This window comes from Cimex lectularius, unplaced genomic scaffold (genome assembly GCF_000648675.2).
Source record: "Cimex lectularius strain Harlan isolate CLEC.00 unplaced genomic scaffold, Clec_2.1 scaffold10, whole genome shotgun sequence".
In the NCBI taxonomy this organism is placed as follows: Eukaryota; Metazoa; Arthropoda; class Insecta; order Hemiptera; family Cimicidae; genus Cimex; species Cimex lectularius.
This window is the reverse complement of record NW_019392665.1, coordinates 762,724-784,393: the sequence shown is the minus strand read 5'-3', so window position 1 is coordinate 784,393 and position 21,670 is coordinate 762,724. Positions and strand designations below refer to the sequence as shown.

General features: G+C 37.5%; 1 protein-coding gene across 2 annotated transcripts in view; it reads left to right on the top strand.

Annotated features, from left to right (window-relative positions):
* Positions 1-21,670, top strand: part of LOC106667329 (elongation of very long chain fatty acids protein AAEL008004-like) — a 93,391-nt gene that overhangs the window by 64,586 nt on the left and 7,135 nt on the right. For both annotated transcript variants that reach the window (XM_024225073.1, XM_014395213.2), the window contains 3 exons: positions 3,136-3,192; positions 3,268-3,320; positions 4,960-5,150. In XM_024225073.1, the coding sequence (XP_024080841.1) occupies positions 3,272-3,320; positions 4,960-5,150 (240 nt within the window). In that variant the 5' untranslated portion in view covers positions 3,136-3,192; positions 3,268-3,271. The remainder of the gene's footprint in view (positions 1-3,135; positions 3,193-3,267; positions 3,321-4,959; positions 5,151-21,670) is intronic.

Genomic DNA, 21,670 nt, shown 5'->3' with positions numbered 1-21,670 from the left:
GTCTCCCCGAATAGGTTACACCTTACATTTGTTACATTTAAAACTTTTTCATTTTATCACTATTTGATTATTTTTGAGTATTTTATCATAAATTGATTATTTTTAACAAGTATATGATATACTTGTCTGAATTTCTTATTACTACAGTAGGTTATTTAGGTGGTTTCTTTCAATTATAACCAGTTTATAAATTAGATGTATATTTCGCAGGAGAAGGTTGCGTTCATTTATTAACCTTCCCTGATTCAACTTTGTGTTTTATTAATAAACAAATATAACTTATTTATCTTATTATGATATTAAGTTATGCTTGCATTGTATTACTAGAATAGGTTATGATTTCTATATAAACGAAAAGACTTCAGAAGGTTTGATTGCCATGCCTACAGACAACAGCATTGGAAATGAAACACAAATGGCGTCAGATATGGTGCCCAAGTCGGCGTGAGAGAAGACAAATGACATCAGACAAATGGTGGCAATGACGTCGTGATAAGACAATAGCACCCATTCCATAAAAGCAACTGACATCAGACGAATGGCGGCCATGACATCTGATGAGACAACGGCGCCCATTCCTTAAAAGCAAATGACGTCAGACGAATGGCGTCTGTGACATCATAGAATACAAGTGATGTCATACAATATGGCGCCAATGATGTTATTAACAACGTTTGGTTTTTCTCTTTATGAGTAGATTATTGATATAACTTTACTTAGTTACTGCTGTAGGTTATGTTTATTATAACCTTTTTCGTCACTTTTTCGAAAAGATTGATTGTTACACCGGACAAACTTTCCTCTTTATTTAAACCCGGGCATCTTATAATATTACTTATTTAAAAAAAATTGTATAATCAATTTATAACGTCAGAAGAACCTCACTGCGGGATGGAATGTGCGATAGGGGAAACATTCGTCCGTTCGAATCTCGCGAATTTCGCCACACCTGGCGGACGCAACCCAGAAGATTATTTCTTCAAGATGCCCGGATCATCTCCCCGGGCGGGTGGTCATTGTTCGACTTCGAGGCCGGGTTTCACAACCGAAACCGCATTCCAGCTCTCGGCGGTTTATAGACTCCACCCCATCATCATCATTATCCCCCCCCCAACACAACCACTGGCACAAGACCGGGACCGCCGAAGTTCGGAGGTACACTTGTAAGCTTGTATACATGACGGAAGGTCAAATTAGTCTGGCCCCGGCCGTTGCGCAACCCGTGGACTTTCACTGGATGTGGATTAAGACTGAGGAGGAGGACGGCTCAACGCGACGGCGAAAAGCGGGGCGGGTTGCGATATTCTCGAAATGACTTTATAATATATCGCAATCCGGAGAGGGGAAAAGCAATAGCCATAGAGTTCGACAAATCCTCCTAAAATCTCTTGCAGCGGACCCTGGACGTAAACCCGTAACGAGAACTGATTCATATTTATGATCTAGGTGTTCTTGAATTTCTTGGTTCTAGGGTAGGGTTGGCTTCCTTGATTAGGATCGCGGTATAATCCATCGTAGGTCGTGATTTGTGAGTTAGAAGCGTGGGCTTGCCTGGATTGTAAATTGTGAACAGGATCCGCCCTTGGTCACTTCCTCGCGAATAAATATATTAATAATTGAGACGGTCTGAATGCTCGATTAATCAATAGATCGTTGTGATTGATTAAAATATTAACTGAGGCATTATGGTTATATTATTTATTATATGAGATTCATTGAGTGGTCAAACGGCGTCGAACAATGGGGGGGGGGGCATGACATCATGATACGAGAAGGCCCCCGTGGCAAAACGCAAATGACGTCAGATAATGGTGGCCATGACATCATGATACGAGAAGGCCTCCGTGGCAAAACGCAAATGACGTCAGATAATGGTGGCCATGACGTCGCGAAATGACAACAGCGTCGGACAATGGCGGCCATGACGTCGCGAAATGACAAAGGGCATCGAACAATGGCGGCCATGACGTCGCGAAATGACAAAGGGCATCGAACAATGGCGGCCATGACGTCGCGAAATGAGAAAGGGCGTCGAACAATGGCGGCCATGACGTCGCGAAATGAGAAAGGGCGTCGAACAATGGCGGCCATGACGTCGCGAAATGACAAAGGGCATCGAACAATGGCGGCCATGACGTCGCGAAATGACAAAGGGCATCAAACAATGGCGGCCATGACGTCGCGAAATAAGAAAGGGCGTCGAACAATGGCGGCCATGGCATCATGATTGACAAGGCTCCCGTGGCAAAAAGCAAATGACGTCAGATAATGATGACCATGACGTCGTGAAATGACAAACGGGTCATACAATGGCGGCCGTGCTGTCGTGAAATGACAAACGGCTCATACAATGGCGGCCATGATGTTGTGAAAAGACAAACGGCGTCAAATAGTGGCGACCATGACGTAATAAAAAGGCAAATATGTCAGACAATGGTATACACGACATCGTGATAGGCAATGACGCATATACCACAAAGTAAATGAAGTCAGATGTATCGATTTCGATTTGTCAGTTCGATCTAATTCAATGAGGCCTTGTATTTTTTTTGGTGAAGTCTTGTAAGTAAAGTGAACCTTTCGGTTTCGTGACCGCCGACTCTTCACCTTTGTACCTTCTTGCCGCCTGTGGGTCTTTTCCTCCTCGGTTTGTCGAACCTGCCTCCGCCACGAAGCGGAACGGTTTCGACCGGCGATTATCCCGGTTAAACAACGGTGTACAAGGCGACGTGAGATCGCCGGGATAGATCAACGATACCGAACGTCCGAAAGGACGCAGGTCGCGTCTTATCTTGCGTCGCGAAGGCCGAGGAGGAAATCCGGCCCGGGATTTCCTGAAAAACCTCTGCATCCTCAGAAGTGTTTTAGAAAATAATGAAACATATGTAAATATTTCGATCTGAACGTCGTTTACGTACAGTTTGAGAAAATACTGTCAAGTCCTATACATAATGTTTTAAGTTTCGATCAAATCGCTATGCCTACAAAAGGTCAAGTTGTAAAAATAAAGAAACATATGGATATTCCAATTGTACCCTCCCCTGTGTACAGCTACAGCTTGGGAAAATACCATCAAGTACTGCACACAGGGGCTTGATTCCACATCTATGTCACGTTTTTTTCTGTTTTTTTCAGACTGGCTACGCCGGGTCAACAGTCCGAAGACAGAAGTTGACAACGAAATCAATACAGGTTCGAAAAAAAATTCCGTTCTGGAACAGTGAAAACATGACTTTTACCCTGAACGATTTTTTTTCGCTGTTGCAGAACCATGGCAGGCCTGGTGAAAATGGCTTTCGACGAGTACAACAAAATAAGCGGTACGTAGATTAATTAAAAACTAAATATTTATGAATATTTTATATTCACTGAAATTTTAATTAAAAAAACACAAGACAAAGCCTAATCGGTTATGAAGGAACATTGCTCACTTGAACATTGGCATGAAAAAAATAATAAATAAAAAATGTAAATACGCTAAAACAAACAATACAGAAAAAAATAATTGGTCTTGTTGTCCCTGTACTGTAGTCCCGGTTTGGCTTGTCCTTAGTCGGTCGACCCACCGGAAGTTCAATTACAGCCTGACAAAACGCAGCTGGACTTTTATCAGGCTGACAATTTGCTATTTTTCATATCTTATACTCTTTGAACAGACAGCTTCCAAATTTTAAAATACATTCTAATTTTTTCCACCGATTAAGACAGTTTAAAAATAACGCATAACGACAAGTGTTAAGGAAAAATCCTCGGTGGCGCCTGCTCCGGACTTTCAATGACAACTGACAGTGGCGCGTCTATGCGAAATTTAAGGTTAAAGAATACGATAGACAAAATCTCACCCCTCCCGAATTACATTGGAGGTAAAAAATGAAGGTGCATTCTCATTGGTGTCCCTCGAGAATTTAAAAGGAGGCGCCAATGCGCGGGATTTCAGCTGAAGCCAACAATAGTCGAAATCTCATTGGCATCACATCCGGCAAGTCGGAGAAAATTGACATTGGCACCCCTGCGAAATTTTGGTGAAAGTCACCAAGTGAAACGAATTCTCATTGGCGCCCCCTCGAGAATTTAAAGTTATATTTTCACTGGTACCCCTCCCCGAAATATACAAAACGTCATTTATAGAGACAAATTCTCATTGTGCGTCTTTTTCGAAATTTCAGAAAAATTACCAATAGGGAAATTTTCAATGACCCCTCCTTAATAATTGTAGAAAAAGTCGTCAATAGAGACCAAACTCTTTGGCGCCACCTCCAGTATTTCTGTGAAAATTGAAATTAGCACCCCTGTGGAATTTTGGTGAATCATCAATAGACATAAATTCTCATTGGTGTTCCCTCTCAAATAAACAGAAAGCGTCATTTATAGAGTTAAATTTTCATTGGTGCCGCCTCCCTTATTTCAGAAAAATCGCTAATAAAGACATTTTCAATGACGCCCCCTAATAATCGTAGAAAAAGTGGTCAATAGAAATTCTCTTTGGCCTTCCACTTCCAGTATTTGGTGAGTCACAATAGACACTCCCATAGGCGAATGGGAATAATTGAAGAAAAAGTCATCAATAGAGACCAAACTCTTTGACGCCATCTCCAGTACTTCTGTGAAAATTGACATTAGCACCCCTGTAGAAAATTTTGGTGAGACACCAATCGAGACGAATTCACATTAGCGCCCTCTACGAAATTTCACCTTCAATCTCATTGGCGTTGCATGTGGAATCTTCAGAAAAACGCACATGCATCGCCAACTGATCTTTCAAAACCTCGATTCTCTATGCAAAAATCCCACTCTAAGACAATTAAATTTTACTAATATTAAATTATTATTAATTATTCGTTACAAGAAGCAAAACGATAATGTACTAATCTTTTACGCCTGGTTCTAAACTGTTCAAAGTTTGTTCTTTCTTTTTAGACACATCATCATAAAATGTTTATTATATTTTTTTGGACTCAGATCCACGAGTGGAATCGTGGCCGCTGATGGAGACACCGTTCCCGACCCTGCTCATGGTTGGCACTTACCTCTACTTCGTCCTTTTCCTAGGGCCTAAGCTCATGGAGAACCGGAAGCCGTTCAAGCTCAACAGCGTGCTCGTCGTATACAACGCCATCCAGACTTTGTTCAGCTTCCTGATGTTTTCCGAGGTAAGGGACGGAATTTCGCCGATTTTTTTTTATTTATTTATTTAATTATTGACTTATTGACTTTTGTTTTGACGTCCCGGCAAATTTTGTGGGTGACTTCTGTCCATGGCCCTCAGCCTGGTGGAACTTATCAGGCTGAAAAAAGTCCATCTTTTCTACCGTTGTTAAGATGTACACGCAACTTCATTTTTTTTGTATTATTGTTTTCTTCTTGTTGAGGGTCCGTAAGTAACCTTGGACGTTCCACGGTGGCCGGCATCCAAATGGGTTCACTTTTACGTCCTTCAACGCAGCCGGCGAAGCCCGGATTTGATTTTGTAAAAAAATATAAATGCGTCGGCTTTTGATACTGTTGATTTTTTTTTTTAAATACAAATCATTTCTGATCCGGGATTCTTTCTTTTGTACTTGGATGGTGAGCGAACTCACTGAATCCGTGAGCCAGCTACTGATTGACCGGTGATGAATCAGTTCAAGTTTGCTCGGTCGTGATCCGGCTCTTTGTTTTACTGAACCGTAAACCATGGACCGATTCATTTCTGATTTATCCGTGAGTCGGTGCATTCTTGAATGATCCATGAACCGTCTAGCAACTCAGTTCGAATGGATCCCTGAAGCATTCATGACCCGGTTTACTTTTTGTTGATACATGAGCTGAACCGACTCACCTGTAAACCGTGAACCGACTCATTTTTGAACGATCCGTGAGCTCGTTCTTTTCTTGAACGGTGAACTGAACCGACTCAATTGTTATCGAACCGTGAACCGACTCACTTATTAGAACGGTGAGCCAACTCATTTCTGATCGATCCGTCAGCTAGTTCTTTTCTTATTGATCCGTAAGTCGATGAATTCCTGAAAGATTCGTGAACCGACTCAATTATTACTGAAACGCGAACTGACTCATTTCTGATTGATCCGTGAACCGGTTCATTTTTTGATACGTGAATTGAACCGACTCACTCCTGATGGCTTGTGAACGGTCAACCGTTTTTTGGCCGAAAGACGACCTAGTCCGCTTCCGAACGAACTATAAACCGGTTCTTTGTCTTTGAACCACCACCACTAAACATATTTATTTTTAACCGTCGCACATCGTTCATTACTAGCCACATAGATGGGATTCGAGTCTAAATATTTCAACCTCGGTAGCCGAGTGGTTAGCATGAGAGACTCTCACGCCGCGGTCGTGGGTTCGATTCCCACCGTCGCCTCTGGCCCTTTTTTCCGATAACCCCCAATTTGAACACACAAGAATTCGTACTATGGCTAATATGCAAGATCATAAGGCCAATAAAAAAAAAATATGTATATATTTCAACCGGACTACCGACTCAAAAAACTCGCCGATTGTACTTTTATCAATAGGCCATTCATTTTTTTAAATAAATTAATTAAATAATAATACAACTTTCAGTTTTATATGTTCCTCTGCTAGAGAAAAATTGTCGGGACGTCTTCTCCTCGTTTCCTCGTCTCCGGTGTGCCAATTATATCCTCTTGGTTGATAGCACGACTCGTTAAGAAACATCGTGGGGGGGGGCACGGTAAAGATCGAAAGTTCAAAGCGCGTCAACATTTTCAAACGGTACGAAATAAAATTTGTGGAAGGCTTTCGATATTTGTTCGATCGGTTAGCCGGTTCTTTTCTTATTGATCCGTGAGTCGGTGCATTCCTCAATGATCCATGAACCGACTCACTTATTATCGAACAGTGAACCGACTTTGATCGATCCGTGAGCTGGTTTATTTTTGATTGATACGTGAACCGACTCACTTACTACTGAAATCAGTTCGGATTTATTTCTGATCGATCCATGAACCAAGTCACTTACGTCACTACCTTTAATTCACATTCGCGTTTTGAAAGCGATCATTTGGTTAATATTTGCAAGAAATACTCTTAGAGGAGGTTATAATGTACCATGTTACATAATATCAACGATATTACTTCGTTACGTCGCTGTTAAATCGATATTTTTTAATAGTACAACCTTCGCAAGGCGAAAGTTCCTAACCTTCCCAATATTCTGGTAGGTTATAATGGGTTATCTTTCAAAAAATTATAGAAAACAATATGAGGAAGGTAACGGATCATCAACGGTTTTTGGATGGTTATAACTGCCGAATTTTTTTGTCGGTTATAACTTACCCATTTGTAGGTAGTTAGCATAAGCCAAAAAGGCCACATTGAATTCACGTTGGAAGGTTTTGCAAGGTTATATATATTTAATTTTTTCTCTTGTACTTTTATTCTCGTAACCTTTGCCCAGTAAGAAATGTATTCAATTATGGATTATATTTTATTTAATTAAGTAAATGAAGTACCAGTTAGGAACTTATTTTTTGTCTTAAAATCTTTTTTTTTCTGTTTTTCTTATATTTGTTTCTTCTTAAATCAAATTGTATCCAACTGCCCATCATATAGGTATTTGCATAAATTCAACTCGTGCTGCAATATAACAGTCCTAGAAGGTTATGGCTGGTTATAGCCTTCGTGCCAATAATACTCCAGAGGAGGTTATTCTGCAATATTTGTGGAAAATTTTCCATTTTTCTATTGGACTCCTAGTCCAACGAGCAGATGTAAAAATGCCATATCTTTTTGCTCTCTAAAAAGGTTATAACAGTGTATACAAGTTATAATTTTCCACATTCTGTATAACAAAAAGAGAGTTATAATCATCCATCTATTTTTTATTCTCATAGCAATGTTGGTTATAACCTTAACGTTTATAACCTTCAACTCATACTGATGTACCACCACCAACTAGGTTATGACATTGTGACCTCGGATTAAGTGGTTTTCTCAACACTTGAAAAATTATTACCTTCCACCTAAGTAGTTTTCCAAAATCGTTACCATCCCATACATACCATCGGTCCATCCCTAACCACCCCCCCCAAAAAAAAAATCGTTATCATCCCATACATACCATCGGTCCATCCCTAACCCCCCCCCCCACCAAAATTGTTACCATCCCATACATACCATCGGTCCATTCCTAACCCCCCCCCCCCAAAAAAAGTTACGTTATACTCACCTAATTACTTTTGTAACAAAGTTGTTTGTAAGAAAGTTGTTATAACATTCCACTCCCTACAACAACGAAACCTTGGCGTTTATACCTAATTTTAAACATAAGCGCCATGACAGTGACAACCTTGACGTTTGTAATCTTCCACTAATATTGCTGAACTAAGAAGGTTGTTACCTCGTAAGTTATATAGATTTTTCCCTTTTTAACCTAACTTTCCACTTAAGCTGGTTTTTTCCTACAACTTGAAATTGATAACCTTCCGGGTATTACCATCAAGAAGGTTATCTTACTTTTGCCACAAAGAAAGGTGTTATAACCTTCCATTCAAATAATTTCATACGTCAATGATACCTCGGCGAATATACATTCCACCTAATTTTAATTCTCGTCTTCATGGTGGTTATAATTTGGTCCACCTATGTTGCTGTAACCCCCCCATCAACAGGTTATGGCATTGTTACATCGCAACTAGGTGAGTTCGATGTATCATCCGAATGATTTTTCATAAATAATAATGAAAAATAGCCTTGCAATTTATAACCTTTCTCCAATGACGATGTTCACAATAAGGTAATAACCTCCCACCTGAGTGTTTACCCAACATCTCAATATCTTAACCTTCCACATAACGATTTTTCCTAATAACAAATAAGGAGGTGATAGTTGATCTTATTATGTTTATAACCTTCCACGGTTTGAATCTCAACGATTTGAATAATATAACCTTCACATAAGCATGATTCTCAACTATGTGAAGATTATAAGTTTCCAAAATAAAATGAAATTATAACCTTCTGGTATGTTTGTTATTAGATCAATCCGACCAAATCACTGTCTCACAAAAAACGTGTTACCTTTGACCAAATATTATATTAAAGCCTAATTATTTATCTCAAGTACCTTCCTCCAAGGATGTGAAAACCATCCATCCAAGTAGTTTTTTCAACTCCTTGAGGTTATAACCTTCACCCAAAGACCAAGTATATTCTAGCCTTACACACAATTATTTCTCTTCACTAAAAAGTATAACTCCCAGAAAGTTTTCCATAACTCTTTGTACGTTTTAACATTCCTCCAACGATGTTAAAACCTTCCAGAAAAGTAGTTTTTACAAATCCTTGAGGCTATAATCTTCCGCCCATAGACCTATAGTATATTGTAACCTTACCCCCAATTATTTCTCTTCACTAAAAATTATAATTCCCAGAAAGTTTTCCTTAATTCTTTGTAGGTTATAACTTTACTCCAAGGATGTTAAAACCTTCCAGAAAAGTAGTTTTTTCAAATCCTTCAGGTTATAATCTTCCGCCCATAAACCAAGTATATTGTAACCTTACCCCCAATTATTTCTCTTCACTAAAAATTATAATTCCCAGAAAGTTTTCCTTAGTTCTTTGTAGATTATAACCTTCCTACAAGAATGACAAAACCTTCCATCTAAGAAGTAACTTTAACTTTTAACTTTAACTTTTAACTTCTTGGAGATTATAACCTTCTGTCTGTAGAACAACGTAGTTGTATCTTTCACCCTTTTTTAAAAAAATTTTTCTTAACCGCTTATATACTGTATCTCCCCTCGTCAAACACTTCTGAGCTTTTTACTGCATTCTCTTCAAACTGCCATTTTTCTACTTACCATAAATAAATAATTTATTATTAAAAATCTAAAGCCACTTTAGAATTGTTGTTGTGTTGTTGTATTGTTGACTTTTTTCAATAGCAGTTTAGAGTAAAGCCGTCACGGCTTTAAGTCAAATCACGTCAAGTTGATCCGCGATTTTGAAAAAGTCGCGATAGGTTATAACAGCTTGATTAAGGTTTCAAGGAGTTATAACCTAACCTGACATAGGTTTTCATAGTTTATAACTTGTAAGAGATTTGAGAGGTAGCAACCTGACACAAGAAGTTTTCACAGCCTATAACCCCACGTGTATGAAAGTTTTGATGTTATGGCATATATGTTTTGCGCAGATTGATACTCGATTTACTTAAAAAGCGGCTATTATCTTGTAAAGTTATCTTGCAATTTATCATCCGACTGGTGGCCATATGACTCCTGCTTGTCCATCGGATCTCGCCTATTTTTTTGCTTGTAACACACCTAATTTTAATTCTTCGCTCCATCGTACTTTTATCAATTTCTTTCCGCATTTTGAAAGATCGATAGACGCGTCCGGCGACTTTCTCCTGGTTGTAATCCCGATGGCCGACCGGTCGGCGTCCTTCTCCTTGGCCCGTCTCGCTTCCTTCCTGTACCCAGCATCTTCGGATCTGCCCAAGAAAAACATCTCGATTCGCGGCATAGCTTTCGAGGGAGGTTACGCAGTGGTTGACGGAAAACGGGCCACCGATCCAGGAGTGGTCCGCATAAGATCGAACAACTGGGTCACTAGTGCTCGGTTCAGTCACTTTCGCCGTTGTGTAACTTTCACACCTCAGCGAAGGTCTCAAGGTCGCAGTCATCAAGATTTTTCCTCTGTGAAACATTAAAAAAAATACGATCCTGAGACATCAGTCTTAAAAAAAGGGAAGGTTATGCCGAAACAGGTTAAAAAATAAAGCAAAGATACAACGTTATTCTATTTTTTTAAGTAAATTTTTCAGTAGCTCCTGAAAACCGGCTGAAAAGGTAGCGTCAGGTCGGTTGTGAAGTCAGATGGAAGGTTGTTATAAAGCAGGTTGTACTGAAAAATTTCGATCACTAATCCGAGACAATGAATATTAGCAGGTTATATTTAACACATTCGTAATTAAACAAACCTCAAAGTTATTATTATGTAGGTTATATTTAACATATTCGTAGAACAGAAACCGGAATGTTGTTATAAAGCAGGTTATATTTTACACATTCGTAATTAAGTAAACCTGAAAGTTATTACAAAGCATGTTATATTTAACATATTCGTAGTTAAGTAAACCTGAATTATATTATAGAGCAGATTTACTTAACATATTTGTAGTTAAATAAACCGGAATGGGTACGTTGTACTTAACACTTTATCACATACATAATTAAGTAAACCGAAATGTTATTACAAAGCAGGTTATATTTAACCCATTCATAATTAAGTAAACCTGAAAGTTATTATAAAACAGGTTATATTTAACACAAACGTAATTAAGTAAACCGTCAAGTTATTATGAAGCAGATTAAATTTAACATATTCGATCTTTCCTGTGACCTTCTTGACAAAAGGTTACTTTTGGACAGGTTGACCTAGTTTTATTGTTATTGCCAGTTATTATAACCTTCTCCAAGTGAGCAGGATTATGGTCTATTTACTATAACAATTCTTATAACCTTTAACAAATGTAATAACTTTCTTAGGTAACACTTTAACAGGCTATTGGCTTAAGTTGTTTATGATTTGATTACTGTTAAGTCAATTAACATCCTTGTCATCTTCCATTTAGACAAATTGATCTTGGATCACTGTTATAATATTTATTATAACCTTCCTCACGAGAGGTTACGTTTGAGCGGGGTATTACTTAGGACTACGCTATTGTTATTATTTATGATTTTATTATTGTTATGGCAATTCTTATTACCTTCCTGGAAGGTCAAACTGTTTTTGTAAGCCTAGAACGTAGTACTTAGATCGGAATTTGTTTATATACAGGGTGCACCGAGAGTGACACGGCCGCCGATAGACCTTGGTCCGTCCTGGAATTGTAATTGGCGGATTATCGAAGACGTGTCTCGCCGGTGGTCCCGGGACAAGTGCCAAGGATACTGAACAAAGAAAGATTTCCGATCAAGTTACCCGGTGAAAAAAAATTAAACAACTGCTGTTTTTATGGAGGGGGAGAATGATAAGTCTTGCGCTTTTTTTCACTCGATTTTTTTCTGGCACTCATAATCCTGTTGAGAGAGAGACTTTGCCTGTTGAATAAATTTTTTTACTATATATGGACAAAAATAAAGGTTATACTAGGAAGGTTATAAAAATAAAATGGCTGGTTATATTAAAGGTTTATGACGATAGTCGTTCTCTCACAAAAAAACTACAAACTGGTTGTATGCGTTAGGCTTTATATGGTCAGTTATAACCAACCTAAAGTGGAAGGTTATAGCAACCAGTGCTCATAAAAAGGGTCTATGAGATTTTCTCACAATTCTAATTAATTCGTTTATTTGCGGCACCGTCAATATCTTTAGCCATGCCGATGGAAAAAACCCTGATTATAAAGAAGGTTATGACTATCGTCGGTTATAATAGGTTATATCCGACGATCTTCATATATTCAATTGTGCAAGGTTATAATATAATCATAACGCATATGAGAGGTTAAACAACAATCAGGAACGTTCTAACTTTTGTTTATAGGGAGGTTATGAAATTGTTCACCAATTTAGCCATGATTTTTTCATACTTCACCTTTTTAAATTTTTTTCTTTCATTTCGGAATCGTCAGTATCGTAAGCCATGCTGATACAAAAAACAAATCATGACGGGTTAGCTTGAAGAAGGTTATATATAACCTGTTAAGATTATAAAAGATGAAATCTGACGATCACCATATCGAAAATTGTGAAAAAGGTTATAATCATTACGCTGTGAATTGTAATAGCCAAAAGTAAGGAAGGTTATAACAACTTCTGTTTATAAGGAGGTTATACAATTGTATACCACTTAACTCATCATTTTCTCACTCCCCACCTTTCTTGATCGGTTACATTTCAGAAACATCAGTATCGTTCGTCATGCTGATGCAAAAAAAAACGACAGGATATTGTAAAGAAGGTTATGTCCATCGTCGAGTATAAAAGGACGATCTTCAAATCGAGAATTGTGCAAGATTCTGGTCATATCGATGTGAAAGGTTATAACAAAAGTAGAGAAGGTTATATAACTTAACTCACAAAGAGATTATACAATGTTTCACCAATGATTATAACCTTTTTCATGCAATGGAAGGTTACTACCAGTATCATGTGGTTATAACATTTTGTACCGCACTGGTAGGTTACAACCACTGACGTTTATGAAAAGCTACTACCTAATATTATAGGCGTATTTTTCGATGTATAACTGGGCATTTAAATGAAAAATTTATTTCCACTCTATATTTGGGAGGTTATAACCATTTACATTTGAGTGGTTATAACCACCCTTTATATAAGTTTTCTTACACTACTTGTTTATATTGAAGGTGTATGTAATATTTATAAAGCGTGTAAATGGAAGGTTATAAACCATTGACGTGAATGAAAGGTTATAACCTTCTATGTATAAAAAGGGAAGTGATGGGAAGGTTTAAAAGTTTCAAAATTCGATGTTCTATGAGTATTTTTATTTTACACTATCACAGTCCACAAGCTGCATTTTACTTTCACTCTGGAATTTTCCCACAAGTCATATAACCGTAGCGTTATCTACCTTTTGTAATCGAACCGATAACCTGTTTAATGGTTTATTTATTTTTTTAATAAAAAAAATCTTAGTAACTTACAATCATCCCTATTCCTTTGAAAATTAAGGTATCGAAGAAAAATGTTTATAACCTCCTTGAAATCTCTTAAAGTAAAAAAAGCTTTATAACTTTTACAAAACCTACCTAACCTGCTTCAGGTTAGTTGAAACCTCAAAAGTTTTGAATATACGCCGAAACATTCCTAGTTTATGTTCTTGAAACCTTAGAATCCATCGGTGGCGTTGTCAGCCTGTATTAAATTTCATAAAACCTACCCAGCCGGTTTCAATTCATTTGATTATATGTCAAGTCGCAATAGCCTTAACTAGCATTTATAACGTATAAAACCTGTATGAAATCTTCCTATCAGATTTAAACCAATGACCTAAGTTTAGTAGATTGGATTTGTTTATATATTGATTTTTCTCAAATTTTGCTTGTTTATAACCAAGTATGTAAGTATGTAATAATCTGTACGTAAAATCTTAACTGATTTTTTTACAATGCTAACTTGCCTGACATACCAATGAGACTTAATCCATCACAGATAAGTCATACCCACTTTTCAAATTAAGGAGGTTTTATGGCGATAACCTGTGTGAAATCTTCCAATCAGACTTAACATGTAACCAATCAATAGTAGATTAGGATTTGTTTATAACTAGTCTGAAACCTTCCAATCAGATTTTCTAAAAACCTAATGTTTAGGAGATCGTACTTGTTTATAAACAGTGTGTAACTTTTACTATTTATTTTATAATGCTTGTAACTTGCCTGCTACTTACTAATCAGTAATCAGACTTATTCCAACCGACATATGTCATTACCCTTACAAATTTAAGAGGTTTCATGGCGATAACCTGTGTGAAACCTTTTAATCAGACTTAACCTGTAACCCATGTTTAGTAAAATGTACTTGTTTATAACCAGTCCGTAACCTTGCAGTCAGATTTTATAACAACCTTAATTTAGTAGATTGGAATTGTTTATAACCAGTCTGCAACTTTACCTAATTTTTTACAATGATTATTACCAGCCTGCAACCTTCGAAAATCCCGTCATGAATAAACGAAGGATGTTAAATAACTCGCTAAGTTTTATCCTACTTAAAGCCCCCTGTCTGAAACCTTTCACTCATAAGTAAACAAAAAACAAATTTTTCTCAAATTTTGCTTGTTCATAACCAGTATGTAATAGCAGTATGTAATAACCAGTACGTAGAATCTTAACTGATTTTTTTACAATGCTAACTTGCCTGATACATACCAATGAGACTTAATCCGTCACAGATAAGTCATACACACTTTACAAATTTAGGTTTTATGGCAATAACCTTTGTGAAACCTTCCAATCAGATTTTCTAACAACCTAATGTTTAGGAGGAGATCGGAAATGTTATAAACAGTGTGTAACCGTTACTATTTTTTTAAAATGCTTATACTTATTCCAACCCAGATATGTCATGACCCTTACAAATTTAAGAGGTTTCATGACGATAACCTGTGCGAAACCGTTCAACCAGACTTAACCTGTAAACTATATTTAGTGGAATGTACTTAGTCATAACCAGTCTGTAACTTTAATTTATTTTACGATGCCTGATACATACCAATCAGACTCAATCAATCATAGATTATTCCATATATCCCTACGACTTTAACTATGGAGGTCTCATGTCGATAACCAGTCTGAAACCTAACTACGACTTTAACTATGGAGGTCTCATGACGATAACCAGTCTGAAACCTAACAATCATAATCCAATAACCTACGTTTAGTAGAAAGAATGCGCTTGACGAGTGTAATTTTCCACATCGGTTTTAAACGTTTACCAATAAGTACATTGTTTTGTGGCCTGTTTGAAACCTTCTGATCGTATGTAATCCTATAAACAATTTTTTTTTACAATGCTATATAACCTGTATGCAACAACCTTCCAACCCTAAGTGAACTTTTTTAAATACAATATAGTTCATATAATATAGAAATGACACCATTGTCAGTTTCTCCTCAGTATTGCAAGATGCCTCAAAGTAACTGCCTGTAACCTCTCAACCGACTGATTCGGTCAATCGGCCGGTTGTAAAGTGTGATGAGTCTGAAACCTACAAATCGGAAGCAAACCACCAAAATACGTAACATAACCTTACAACTTTAATCATGGGTTTTGTAGCCTATAACCAGTCTGAAACCTACCAACCAGACATTTACAATCACAGATACATCATACACCGTTAAAACGTTACGTATGAAGGTCTCATGGCAATAACCTGTCTGAAACCTACCTTAACGTTACTCCCCCAACATAACCTTTTAAGTGAAAAACTGATTTGAAAACAAATGGAATGTTGTCCTTGCTTGTTTATAAAGAGATTTTGAACCTTCCCTCTTCCTTTGAAAATTAAGGTATTGAAGAAAACCAGTGTCTCACCTTTATAACCTACTAACTTCCGTAAGTGACGTAGGTGTTGAGAGCTTTAATAATCTTTATGAAACCTACCCAGGTTGCATCAGTCGGTTGAAACGTCGAAAACTGTGAATATGCCAAACCACAGTTGGCTTATAAACTTTATGAAACCTCCCAAAATGACTGTAGGTTTACAGCTGTAATAACCTTTATAAAACGTAACCAACCTGCATAATTAGTTGAAACAATGTCAAAACCGTTTCTAGTTTATAACCTTGCAACCTCTTAAAATAACGAAAGATATTACAGCTGTAATAACTTTTAAAACCTACCGATCCTGCTTCAAATCGTTGAAACAACGCGAAAGATTTTGATTATGTAACAAGCCGATTCCAGTCTATAACCTCCCTGAAACCTGCTAAAGAATAATCTTTGATAATCTTTTTAATACCTTACAAAACCTGCATCAATTTTTTAAAATGTCAATCTCTTTGAATATATGCCGAACGGTTTCCAGTTTATAACCTTCCTTAAACCTCCCAAATAGAGTCGGTGTTACGACGAGCTGTATTAATCTTTATAAAGCGTACCAAACTGGACAAAAGCATTTATAAAACGGCCATAAACGTTAAAATACTGCCAATTTTGTATTGGGCGCCGTTCTGTCTTTATAACCTGACAGAAACCTTTCTATTGGACAAATGATATTTACACACTTTTTATACCATTTACTATGTCATGTTAAGTTGACCTACCAATTTAACAATGAGTACGTACACACATGTAACCTATTTTAAACCTCCCAAATTTAAGAGCAGCATTTATAACGTGTTTAAAACCTACCCAGCTTCCTTAAATACGTTCCTTTTATGTTTTTCATAGGCGCCATGCAGTATTCGGTTTATAGCCAATTTGAAACCTCACAAATATAACTGAATCTTTCATAAGCCATAAAAACGTCGAAATAGATTTGAAATCCTCGTCGTTTTAAATAAATTTTTTTTATGGGTCTCCGTTTCGCACGTCCGGGACTGGAATAATGCCAGCGGAGGTAGTCAAACCGTCCGACCGCAGTTCCTGATAAAGGAAAGGAGGTCAGAAACGTTACAAGTTGTAACCGCGGGCCCACATTTCGATGGATATGTGACGAAATCAAGAGGTTGCTGCGTATGATGATCATTCATCCTGGGTGACGAGATGGATCTTGTGTCCCAGCAGGTCACTTGCAAGACTTGACGCTGCTTCGCAGTTTAAGCGCGTGTTCAGAATTCTTCTGTTGCGCAACTGAGGAAGACAAAGAGGGCGAGAGATGCTAACGGTCCCATTAACGCGGATACGGTACGCTATTGTGCAACCGTTGACCCAGTCTCTTGCCGGGCCCGCTTTCTTTTCCCCATATTTTTCTCTCAATCGGAACCGGCCAAGGTTCTTCGGGTCCTGAGGAGGAAAATCACTCGCAGATTGCCGATCCAGGCCCCCGGTCTAAGCATACGGATGCTCCCATAATAACCCTTGTGAAACCTCCCAAGTAAAACACCACAATAACCTCAAAAGTTCTCATAGAGTCTCATAAGTACCACTTTTAAAAAGTCCCGGTTTAAGCTTCATAGAGTAATGGTAAACTGGTATAACCTGTGTGAAACCTCCGAAGTAAAAACACATCAAGATACCCTCACATGTTCTGGGGTCTTATAAGTAGTACTGCTTAAAAAGTCCAGCTTCAAGCTTCATAGAGTAACCTTGCAACTGGTATAACCCGCGTGAGACCCCTGAAGTAAAAACACATCACGATACCGTCGCATATTCTGGGGTCTTATAAGTAGTACTGCTTAAAAAGTCCCGCTTCAAGCTTCATAGAGTAACCTAGCAAGTGGTATGACCCGCGTGAGACCCCTGAAGTAAAAACACATCACGATACCGTCGCATATTCTGGGGTCTTATAAGTAGTACTGCTTAAAAAGTCCCGCTTCAAGCTTCATAGAGTAACCTTGCAAGTGGTTACTCTATGAACCCGCGTGAGACCTCCCAAGTAAAAAAAAACATTACAAGATACTCATAAGATGTCATACACCAGTACCTGCAAAACCATTTGAAAGTACCAACCATATTGAAACCTCCCTAGCAGACGTTGAATGTATTAAACCAGAGCTAAATCTTCAAACCTCAAACGCTTAAGTTTAAGCTTCACACAGTAACCTTGCAATTGGTATAACCGGTGTGAAACCTCCCAAGTAAAAACACCAGGATACCTTCAAAAGTTTTCAAAGATTCTCATAAGTACCACTATTTAAAATGTCCCTATTAAGCTTCATAGTGTAATGTAGTAACTGGTATAGTGTAAAACTTCCCAAGTAAAAAAAACAGTGTACTCATAAGTTGTCTTACAGTCTCACAGGTACCTGCAAAAACGTTTGGTAGCCCTTACTCCTTAGATCTACGGGTAAAACCATACTGAAACTTCTCTAGACGTTGAATCTAGCGCTGGATCTTCAAACGGGCCACTATTTGAAAAGTCCTGGTTTAAGCCTCATAGAGAACCCTCTCTACTAGATGTAACTTTACACTTATCCAATTGTAACCTTGATAAACCTCCCAAGTAAAGCTATCCAACAACACAGAATGTTCACTATATCTACCCTCACTCAGTGATAACCTTGTAAAACCTCCCAAGTAAAAAAACATCACAATATACTCAAAAGTTGTAATGGAGTTCTCACACGTACATCCTGAATCGTTAGCTTACCGTAACGCCTTAGTACAAGGCTATAATTCCACTGAAACCTCTCAACTCCGGTACAGGCCGTGTGAAACCTCCCAAGTAAAAACACCAGGATGCCCACAAAAGTTAATAAAATCTGAGCGTATTTACAAACCTTCTGAAATCGCCGTCATACAAAAAACGATGGAAAGGTTACAAATGATGTTGTACATTCTCATAACGTTGAAGCTAACTTGTAACCTCAAAATTTATACAACTCGCAGCGTTTGTGTGCAACCAAAATTGACAGTTCTCTCCCACTAGGGTCAGATGAAAAAGGTGGTTAGGAAGGTCATAACCACTTACCACACATAACCTTCCAGCAGCAGGATCCTAACCGCAGATTTAAGATTTACAACTTTTCAAGTGATGTTCTAGCCTAGTTAAGTTATAACTCTCTTATCTCTTGAATAATATACGAAAGCAAGGTTATAACATCATACCTATACAATCATAACCTCCCATAAGGAAGGTTGCAAACGGGCAAGTTGTAGAAAAATGTAAAGTAAACAATATGTATTCAATGACTCTACAAGTCATACAGGTGCAGTAACGCGCGTGATAGGTTATACATACATTTCACAGTCAGGTTATAAACTTTTCAAATTTCCATTAAAATCAGGACAGAAAAAATTTTAGAATATTTTTTTTAACAAACGGTAAAATCATGTGGCGAGGTTATATGAGTTGGTGCATTAACCTTTTAACACGCATTATTAGAAATGTACATATTGGTCCAATAGCCTCAATGGTAGGTTATAAAGTTATTATGAGGCAAGGTTATAAATGTGCAGGTTGTGTCGGGGTAGTGTCAACAGTAAATATTACATTACAATGTCCTCAAATATTCTCAAACTCTCTTACGCACCTGTCAAATCGATAGATAACCTTCTTAACGCCTTATATGCAAGGCTTTAACCATACTGAAACCTCACTACTAGATGTTGAATTTATTATATCAATGTTGACACGTCATGCTATCCTGTACTAGATGAGTTTAATTTTTATAGAATAATCCTAACAAAATATAACTTTATCCAGGCTTGTAATCATTTAGTAACCTTCCAATTAACAGTAGCGAATGGAAATTCGGAAACTAAAAAAACAGACTGGATAAAGCTTAACATTCGAGGTTATGAAATCTCAGTTCTGATTTAAATTCATAGAATAACCTTATCTCATTATTAAAAAAACCTTGAAACCTCGCAAATAATCTCTTTTTTCAATCGTGTTTCAAGAATGCGAGAAGTCTGATACAAAACCTTCCGGCATAAAGTTCAAATGAGCTTAAGCTTAAGATTTAAAGCCTTATGTGTATTACCATTATTTAACCTGCCAAATTGAATGTAAATTATTGTGAAAACCAAAAAGTGAAAAACTAGCTTGTCGAAGCTAGTTGAATCAGAGGTTCACGAAACTCACGTGGGATTTGGCTTTATGACCGTAACCTTCCCTCTTTATAACCTTCGGGAAACCTCTTAATATGAACTTTAAAATAAGGCGTTGAGTAGATTAAACTAGCCTGTATGAAACTTTCCGACATTAAAGACACGTTAAAATAACTTAATGTATTAAATACATACTTATAACCATCGTATAACCTTCCAATTAACAGCAGGCGAATGGAAATTCTAAAACTAGACTGGATAAAGTCTAGTTTCTAAAGATAAGATTAGAGATAAATATCAGTCGGATTTGGCTTTATAAAATAACCTTACTTCGTTATAACCTTCGTGAAACCTCACGAGTACAATGACATTGAAAGTAACCAAGGAGTCTCATACAAACCTGTGCGAAACTCTTTGGTATTACACCATTCTGTAACCTTCTAACTTGACTATATTATTGACAATAAAAAAACACGCGTGATAAAGCTTAATCCGAATGCGTCAATAATTGCGTGTCCCATTAGGATTAGGCTTTTAAAAGTAACCTTATATTTTTATAACCCGTGTGAAACCACCCATATAAAAACTTATATCTATTCTCTTAAAATTTGCCATGGGTACTCACGTCTAATATTTGTCCGAAACATTCCATTATAGCTATTATAGACTACCTTATGCACAGTTATAACCAGTATGAAACCTCACAATTAGATCCTATTATAACCTGCCTCAAACCTTCCAATGGCTTCTTGTCTATATCCTTAACTGATCTCTTTCTTATGGTTTCTGAAATTTTACACATCCTAATAACCTGTGTGAAACCGTCCCTCCTTGAAAAAAAGCAGAAATCTTCCACTTTTAATTAAACACTTACATTGTATTTCTTACAGCTATAAAGCTTGTTGATAACCGTTCTGTAACCTTCAGCATTTGTTGTGAAATTACGACAAAACGTCGCATGGGTCGTCTTAGTAAATTCTCGTTAACCACTTTGAACTATCGATAAGTAATATTTTACCCTAAAGCTTCCTTATAACCAGTCTATAACCTTAACTGATCCGTCTTGCCAGCACGAGTTCAATATATTCTGTAGGCTTTAGCCGGCGTCAAACCTGTCTGAAACCTTTCCAAATTGGATATACTGAGGCACTATATACCCGCTATGCAATAGCTGTTGTAATCTATCTGAATCTAACTAAACTAATAAACCCATATTCTGGTTCTGAGATGGTTCATGATCTGTATGCTCGCATACCAATTTTGAAAGATCGGTGAATTGTTATTATGTTACAACCTGTAAGAGGCCTTCCCATCTCTTTTCTAAGATTTCGTTTGTCTAGTCTGTAACCTTAACTGATCCCATCATGGATGAGTCAGGCGCCCAAATTGACACGCGGTGAGTTTAAGCCAGCGTATAACCTGGTTGAAACTTTCCAACCGTTTGGACAATAAAGCTTGTTGATAGTCACCTGACAATATCTTTCTTGGAAGATTGGCCAATTATACCA